At 32.7% G+C, this 9,387-nt stretch overlaps 1 protein-coding gene across 1 annotated transcript in view; it reads right to left on the bottom strand.

Moving 5' to 3' along the window:
* Positions 1 to 5,437: 5,437 nt before the first annotated feature.
* LOC126734646 (glutamate receptor-interacting protein 2) overlaps positions 5,438 to 9,387 on the bottom strand; it is a 1,148,906-nt gene continuing 1,144,956 nt past the window's right edge. The window contains exon 22 of the mRNA XM_050438344.1: positions 5,438 to 5,637. Within this exon, the coding sequence (XP_050294301.1) occupies positions 5,572 to 5,637 (66 nt within the window). The 3' untranslated portion in view covers positions 5,438 to 5,571. The remainder of the gene's footprint in view (positions 5,638 to 9,387) is intronic.

Genomic DNA, 9,387 nt, shown 5'->3' with positions numbered 1-9,387 from the left:
TTGAACTTGCTTGAATGCCATTCTGCAAACTCTCTAGAACCAAGTAATTCTGCGCCGCTATTTCCCACTCATCGTATCAGCTCTTCAATCTGGGAATACTTACCTGTAAATTGTGTGGTGTCTCAGCGAAAAAATAAGCCCTGGACTCACAACCTCTTAAAATCTGTGGTGTGAATGATTAAAAACACTGAAGATATTTTTTACTTTCTTTATTGTAGAGTAACTTAAAAAGTAACAAGATCATTAATTGACAGACTAAAAACAAAATGCCCCTCAGTGTAACTTATTTCGATATTTATCAAATTAGGAAAATATATTCTTTGTTCAAAATAACTACGCGAAATACCTAAAATGAATAAAAAGGTTTCTCATGAATTTTGCATATTAAATATCTTAGAGGAGACACACTTTGATGGAAAAATGTTGGCTGTTGCTTTCCAATACTTCAATGCCTTTTAAAATTATATTGTGCATCCGTAAAATGGCGGATAAATTCAATAAAAATGAAATGTATCGTTTCCGAAAAAAGTACCTGAACCCGTCGATTTTAATATTTGGTTTAGGGTTTTTCTACGTGGAAATTAAATATATAGGGTGACTCAAAAAAATATGATGTCATCAATCAGTTTTTTAAATTGAAACCATCATTTTTTAATGCAGAATCAGAAAGAATGCATTGAATAGTGGTTACATAAGCATTTTTGAACGAAAAATGATGATAAAATGTAAAATTAGAAAAATACATATTTAAATGAAATGTTCGAATTGAGCACCGTTAACAACCTGACAATAACCAAGGCAATTTAAAAATTCTTTTTGAACGTTGTCAATGACATCTGGAGTAATATTTCTAATTTCCTGGCGTATTTGTTCTTTTAAATCTTCTAAACTCGCTGATTTAGTGACATATACGCTTTACTTTTTAAGTATCCCCATAAAAAGTAATCGAGGGGAGTTAAATCTGGCGATCTGGGTAGCCATTCAATAAACCCTCGTCTGCCTATCCAACATTTTCGAAAAACTTCATCTAGATAATTGCGAACGGGTAAAGCATAGTGTGGCGGGTTCCATCTTGCTGAAAAAAAAAGTTGACGTTGGTGCATGTCAGGATTCTTCCAAATCTGGATCAAAGTTATAAGATCATTTTGAAGAAACATGCATGCATATTTGGCTAATAGGCGACCGATCAGGATGAGTTGCATTAAACAATTGAACCACCCCTTTTGAGTAAGCGATATATCTCCGAAACAAATCATACACAAGATTTCGATTCTTTCACGTTCGGTTAATTTTCTCATATTTCATACAATAACAGTAGGTAATAAAGTGTAGTTACTAATAAAACGCAGGATGACACTGCTTTCGCCTCTCAAAACAAATAAAAACCACTTGCAAATGTAAAAATACTTCAATGAGTTGCACCAGAATAGATTCACTTTTTGACACTGACAAGAACAACTAAAAAACCAAAATACGAACATTTAATTTAGATAGGTATTTCTTTAATTTTACATTTTATCATCATTTTTCGTTCAAAATTACTTATGTAACTACTATTCATTTGTACCATATCCTTTGTAAAAATATGCGTTCTTTGTGATTTTGCATTAAAAAATTGTGGTTTCCATTTACAAAACATATCGATGACGTCTTATCTTTTTTTTGAGCCACCCTGTATATTTAATTTCCATGTAGAAAACCCCTAAACCCAATATTAAAATCGGCGGGTTCGGGCATTTTTTTCAGAAACGATCCATTTCAGTTTTATTGAATTTATCCGCTACTTTACGGATGCACTGTATAAGAATACATTAGTAGACATTAATAGAAAAATTAATTTTAAAAAGTGTCGCAAGGACACTTGATAGAAATATGTCAAAATTTACTTTAAAAAATAATTTCCTGACATTTTTTATACTAATAAACATTGTTTATCAGCACTGTTGTTTTTTTTTAAATAATTAATTTTTCATTTTAAATTATTTATTTAAATTTTAATTTAATTAAGTAATGTTTTATTTAATAAACAAAAAAACTACTACACCGAAGGTAGTTTTGTAGCGGTAGCATTAAAAAGCATTTTTGGCGAACTTTCAGATAAGGTCTCACAAACAGGAGGTTTCCATTTAAGATTATGAAGGTAGGGTGGTTGAGGATAGAGGGGGTAAGTGAAAACAAGTTAGCAATTACATTATTTTGTTTCCCTCTCCCTATTATAGAACCTGCTTCAGCGATTTCTTTATATGTATTTTAGTTCCTGAGATATACCCATTGTAGGTTTTTAAATTGTCACGCCTTACCTAAATAAAATTCGTGATGAATTATAAAAAGAAATATGTTTATATCCAGTGCTTATTTCATTTTCCATGACAAACTATGAAATAATAAGATAAGTAAGTTTAAATTATATATTAATACTGAGGGTTTATTATATTTTTCAAAAGTTCATCTAAAAGTATAAAGTGTAAATTCAAAACGTTTTATGCATATAGGTTTGCCCAAACATTTTTCTATTAAACCTTTGAATCTTTTCTTTGCATTCGAATGAAAATAATATTCTATACAAAGTGTCCTCGAATTCAAATCGTCAAAAAATCACAGCTTCCTTATTCAAAAATATTAACTTAAGACTTAACTACTTTATTTAAATATTAAGAAAGAACATGTATATTATAAAAAATTTTCATTTCTCTATTCAATTCTGAGTGTTTTTTAAACTTTTTAAATGCCGCTTTTACAAGTCTCGCATAATAGTTATGCTTAAGTAGATTTGCTTTCTATATACAGGGTCGTTTAAAACTAATGATTTATTCTCCAAATATAAAACTAGCAAAAAGGGTATCTATCTTTGTTGTTCTTATGTGTCCGGGTAATTAAATCATACTTGATAAATAGATTGCAATATTGGGATTCCCTTGGGGATTAGTCCCTTGCTACTTTTGATATTCATAAATGATTTGCCCCTTTGTATCCGGGGGCGGGCTATATCAACTACTCAAAACGAAAAAGGAGCCACTTGAAAAAATTTAAATCGTTTTTTGTGTAATAATTTTCTGATTTATTGGTGAAAAACTAATGTTAAAACTGTAAATATCTTAAACCTGTCGGATATGTTATTTAGAATTCTTAATAGAATTCCTAATAACATATCCGACAATTCTAATTCTTTCGACAACCTTAATTCTCTAAGAAATAGATTCTTAAAACTATAGTAGTGAGTATGCACTCCTCTGGCTCTGATTACTTGGGACCACTTGACTCTTGGGGTAGTTCTTCCCATTCGCGAACAAGAAGTTCTTTCGCCGCTCCAATAATCTTCATCCCAATGTATCCCAGATGTTCGATATGATTGAGAACTGGACTGTTAGCCGGCCATTCCATAACTTCAATATTATGGTCATTTAAAAAAATTGTTGTCCTAGCCACGCGTGGCCTAGCATTATCGTGTTGTAAAATTAAATCTGCTCCCATATTATCCGCAAAAGGAATCGTGTGTGGTGTTCAAATTTCTTTTAAGTAACGTAATGCCGTTAAGGAACCGTTTGTAATTACCATTAAGTCAGTATGCCCATTTAAACATATAGCAGCCCATAATATAATAGACCCTCTGCCAAATTGAACAGTTTCTTGCACAGCTGAGTGCAAATACCACCAGACACTTGTTCGACGCCATACCCGAACTCGTCCATCGTTGTGATGTAAGCAGAATCTGGACTTATCCGTAAACAAAACTCCGTTGTGGTATTGCCCAAAGACGATGTGCTCCGGTAAAAATTCATCGAGCTCTTCGATGCTCTGCTGTTAAACGAGGCACTCTCACCAGTCTCCTAGGACGGAATTGAGACTGATGACTGAAATTTTGATTCCCGTTGTGGCAGCTAACTGATTTTAAAGCGCTCGTGCAGTAGTGGTTCGTTCCCTAATCGCCCACAGACTTAATAAACTAATAATAGGTCTTCTCGAGGTGATGTTGAGTATAGCAAGCGCTTTCTTCTGATATTCCCATAAATTAAATACCGAATCCATGCTCTGTTTATAGCGGCCCGACTCACACTCAACAATAACCTTCCTCAATTAACGTTACGGCCCTAGCAATTTCAACTTCATTTAGGTACACTCTACAGCCTATTTTTTCATGTTTTCACTGTAAAATTTTAACTAAAACTGATAAAAACTAGAGCAAATTTAATATGCGCTGATAAGGAATTCTTAACATTAAAATGTCTACCATTTTTTTCTGAGGATATACAGACAAAAAAAAATATTTAGAACTCTACGAATAAGACTGAACTCTAGACATTGTAAAATAATATTTTCGTTTAATTACAAAATACATGGAATATAAGCTTATGAATTAGTGGCTGCTTTTTCGTTTTGAGTAGTTTATATGGTCATTGTGCCGACTACATGGCTATGTCCATATCTGAACTGTCCCTGTAGAGATATGGTGATGTATAGTCAAGATATCTCGATCGCATCATAAAATTGGGTTCAAAATACAATAGCTAACAAAAGTATTTACTTGTGTTATTTTATTTTTTCTTTCGTGATTAGATTGAATAATGCAATTTTAATATTGGGTAATCTATGCGTTTATGTATTTTCGGTATTATAATTTACGAAATAATGGCATGTAAGCTGTAATTTCGTTAGTGTCAACTAAGTTAATTAGCAGAGAAAGGTAAGTTTTAGAGAGGATTATAAGAATCTCTTTAACAAACTTGCCATACTGATGATAGTGCATACCTGCTTATAACTTAAGCTTCTTATATCAAACAAGTTCCGGGGTGCTAGCAGATAAGAATTAGATTAGAATTCGACCCAGGTGACGCTAGCTCAAGATAAGAAGAAAAATTATATTAGAAATACCGATCCTATATCTTTTCGTATTTTTCTATTGCAGGCATCTTCCTATACCAATTGAATCTACGTTCTTAGTGCTCTTTCCGATTTATTAAGATCTCTGATCTCTCCCACTGCGAACGTTTAAAAAAATATAAAACTGTTGGCTTATAAATGGTTTTTATACAGTACCAGTAAATTCTTTGATTTTTGCAGTATAAAATAATGTTCGATAGGTTATTTTATTTTTGGTATATTAGATTTAAGGTTTAGGTGTTTGTAAATATATTAATTGGAACATTAATATTTTACTTCTAAATTTCATTTTAGTCTCTTAATTCATTTTGATATACAACGTTTTGCTGCTACTTATGAAAATTATATGTAATTTTGATTTTTGAGTACCATTAAGAGTTTACATTTGAATTGATTTCATATTAAAGTTTACTTGTATCTTTTGATATTCTTTTTTGTTATCCTTTAAATATTCTAAAATTTGATGTTGTTAGCCTATGTAACTTTACATATGTCACTTATGAATCATCATGAAAATGTAAAAATATTTTAGAATAGGAAACTAAAAACAAATACTAAATAAATATTCTCAAACTTTATTAACAGAATGTATTGGTATTAATAAATTGTAAACAGTGATATAATATAAACTAAGAATAAAATAAATATTTTTATAATATACTCTTGGAATTATTTACTTAATAAATAAATAATCTATAAAGTCTTTGTTATAGTATTTTGGCTTGACGAAAATGTCATCTTTGATACGTTGTGTACATCCTGAAACAAAAAAATATTATAGATATATAATTAATTTTTTTCGTTTTTCTTAAGTTCTACATTATTACACTAGGCAAGGCTTACAAAATTTAACATAATTATTAGAATTTTATTATAGTAACGGGTATAAGCATAAACAATAGTAAATCTCCATAAATTCATGGTTTTAAAATTCTTAGTTTGATGAAAGTACAAGGAATAACTCTGCGGCCTTAGACAATCCGAGTTTGGTTATTCTCACGTACCAATCCAAAATTGCTATGAAGATGAGAAGTTTCGTTTTTTTATTATTAATATGTAACAAAACAATTATTTTATCTCGTTACATATTATTTTTTACTTGCATGTCTGTATCGCAATGAGCATTCAAATAGATCTGATAAGCGATAAGACTATATGATTTTAATACCATGATCTTATTAAGTTTAGTTTGGTTACAGAAGCTCATATGCGGCCGTGGCAATTTTTTAATATGATTTATGTATCGACGTTTTTAGACTCTACTTTATTTCCACAAATTGTCAATAATTGGTTCAAGCCAGAGACAATTTTAATATTTTAAATTATTAGCTAAGTTTAATTAAGTTTCATTACATATTACATTATAAGCCGTTAATTGGTTAACAGATTTAGATCAGGAGTAACAGTGGCGTAAATTATAAAACAAACAAAAATATTATTTGAAATTGATATTTTTACATAAATACAGGGTTTTTCAGAACTATGGGATCAAACTTCTAGGGGTTGTTCAGTGCAGTAGAATCCATTTCAGTATAGTGTGAAATGTATCACTACGCCACTACGGCCCTAAGACGCGTTTAAATTTAGAAAAAATATTAATTACCTAAATAGGATCTGTTGCATTTATTTTTACCTTTTGTATATAAAACCATTACAACAATTGTTCAAAATGTCTTCCTTCAACCTCAATACATCGATTTAAATCACTAAAAATTTGATCCTCGTTTTGAATGATCTCAAATGCTGCTGTTATTCGTCCAATTAAGTCTAGCTCTGATTCTACTGGAGTTTCGAAGACTAAAGACTTTACATGTCCCCACAAATAATAAGAAAAAATCGAGCGACGTCAAATCAGGTGACCTAGGAGGCCAAGAAACTGCTCCACCTCTGGCAATCCAACGGTGCCCAAACCGCTGAGCCAAATACTCGCGTACTTGTACAGCAAAGTGAGCCGGCGCTCCATCATGCTGAAACCACATTTGCTGTCTAACGTTTAGTGGAACATTTTCATGGAGTTCTGGGAGAACTTCCTCCAAGAAACGCAGATAAATAGGTCCTGTTAACCGTTCCGGTAGAAGGTATGGCCCAATTTAATCATCAACAATGCCTGCCCATACGTTGACAGACCAACGATTCTGATGTTTTCTTGGAAAAATTGCATAAGGATTTTCTTTGTCCCAAACATGGCTATTCCTACTATTAAAAATACCGTCTCTTGTGAAAGAGGCTTCATCGGTCCACAAAATATATCGTAAAAAATTTGGTTGTGCAATGATGTGATCCAGAAGCCATCAACAAAATTGAACTCTAGGATGATAATCGGCTGCAGTCATACCTTGAACGTTCTGGAAGTTGTAAGGATGGAGTTAATGCTCGTGTAGTACCCGCCAGACAGAAGCGTTACTCGTATTCATATTCTTAGCGACGTCACGTGTACTATTTGATGGTTCATCGGCAACTCGCTGAAGCACCTCTTCTTCAAATTCGACCGTTCTTACGGTTCGAGCAACACCAGTATCATGAATCTTGGACTTAAACATGCCTGTCTCAGCGAGCCGCTGATGAACCGCAATAAACTTTTTGTATCCAGGATGCTGTCGTTCGGGATAACGTTCATGATACAACCGCGATGCTGCTCGTGCATTGCAGTTTGTTGCTCCGTATGCCAAATGCATATCCGCCAATTCTTGATTGGTAAAGTTTTCCATTAGCAATAAATGTTGTAAAAATTGTAAGCTATAAAATTTTTAACCATGACATTGAGAATTGACATTGATTTTAAACAATTGTTGTTATGGTATCATGTACAAAAGGTAAAAATAAATGCAGCAGATCCTATTTAGGTAATTAATGTTTTTATAAATTTTAACGCGTCCTAGGGCCGTAGTGGCGTAGTGACGCATTTCCGGACATGGGTTCCTATACTCAAATGGATTCTACTGTTGCACTGAACAACCCCTAGAAGTTTGATCCTTTAGTTCTGAAACACCCTGTACATACAATAGCCTTAATTGAAAAAAAATTACAATTTCATTATTTGTCCACAAAGTTATTTTCAACATTCTGAAAATGTATACCAACTCACTCATTCATTAAACAGCTCCAAAAGGAATACTTTGCTTTTGAATTAAAACAATACATCCGTCCGAGGCATAGTCTACGTTGACAGGCTTATTGTCAATCTAGACTACGCTACAAACTCTTTTCTAATCTGAATATTAGTCAAGCGAATTTTGTTTAGAGCTAAACCACATTGGATTTATTATATATTTTATTTATTATAAGAGATATTACATTTATTTCCACACGATTTATCTTTTTGATGAGATCAAAATCCTCATCAACTAAATTCTTAAAAAGGAAAGAGACCATTCCATATAAAGAAGCTTTAAAGAGAGAAATACTTAGCTAAGACGTTTAGCTTTAAACAACGATCAGAAGAAGCTACTATGTAAAGGTAATATCTTAACTATATCTAACAATATTATAATTATGCGCATAGTGAATTTGTAAAACTCCGTAATATGCGACTATTCCGATAATCGCTCTGTTAGCATTTTAATCCATAGCATCTTATTTTTAACAGTTGAACCCAAATTTTTATCGAAGATTGGGCCATTATTGTTCGTTCCGCATTTGTTAATATCGTGTTTGAATTTTTATGTTCAAAGATTTTGATATCAATCATGTTTTGATTTGAAACTAGAAATTAATTCAGTAATAATCTAAAAGGGATGATATCGACGTAACGAGCCTGATATTCAGATGTAACGGAGACTTTTTGAACTAGAATTTTTCTTCAAATGTCAAAATGAATTATATGGGGTGTCCCATAAATAATGGTAAATAATTGAACAGCAGATTCCTTTTATGAGGGTGGATCAAATATTGACGGACCTTTAGTCACTGTAATTTATGTATGTCATTGATCGAAATGCCTAAGGAGCTTTTCTGCAATACTGAAATACAAAAATGTCAGGCCCATCGAAATTTGGAATAAATTGAACTCTCAGTTTGGGGAATCGACTAGAGAGTCGATGCTAGAGAGCAAAAACTTAAGTGAAAGTGTGGCACAAAAAATTTCGGGAAGGCCGTGTCAGCGTTGAAAACAGTTCCCATCCACGACGCCCACGGAGAAGCATCATAAATTTGACCGTAGCCGCTGTCAAGAAGTTTATTTTGAAAAACCGCCGTACTACAGTGCAGGAAATCAGTCAAAATCTTGGAATGAGTTATTGAAGCGTCTAGTCAATCATCAAAAATTCCTTGGGTTTTTGAAAAATTTGTGCTAGGTGGGCTCCAAGGTTGCTGACTGCGGAACAGAAAAATTATCGGCTCCAAGTATGTGAGCGTCTTTTGGCTCGATACAAAAATGAAGATGATTTTTTGCAACGCATAGTGACTGTCGATAAAACCTGGTGCCATCACTACATTCCAGAGTCAAAAAGAGCGAGTATGGAGTGGCGGAGAATAAATGAACCTTGTCCCGTAAAAGCAAAAACGCAACCT

Source organism: Anthonomus grandis, chromosome 3 (assembly GCF_022605725.1).
Source record: "Anthonomus grandis grandis chromosome 3, icAntGran1.3, whole genome shotgun sequence".
NCBI classification, from domain to species: Eukaryota; Metazoa; Arthropoda; class Insecta; order Coleoptera; family Curculionidae; genus Anthonomus; species Anthonomus grandis.
The sequence above is the reverse complement of the archived record's forward strand: the minus strand, read 5'-3'. Positions and strand labels throughout refer to the sequence as shown.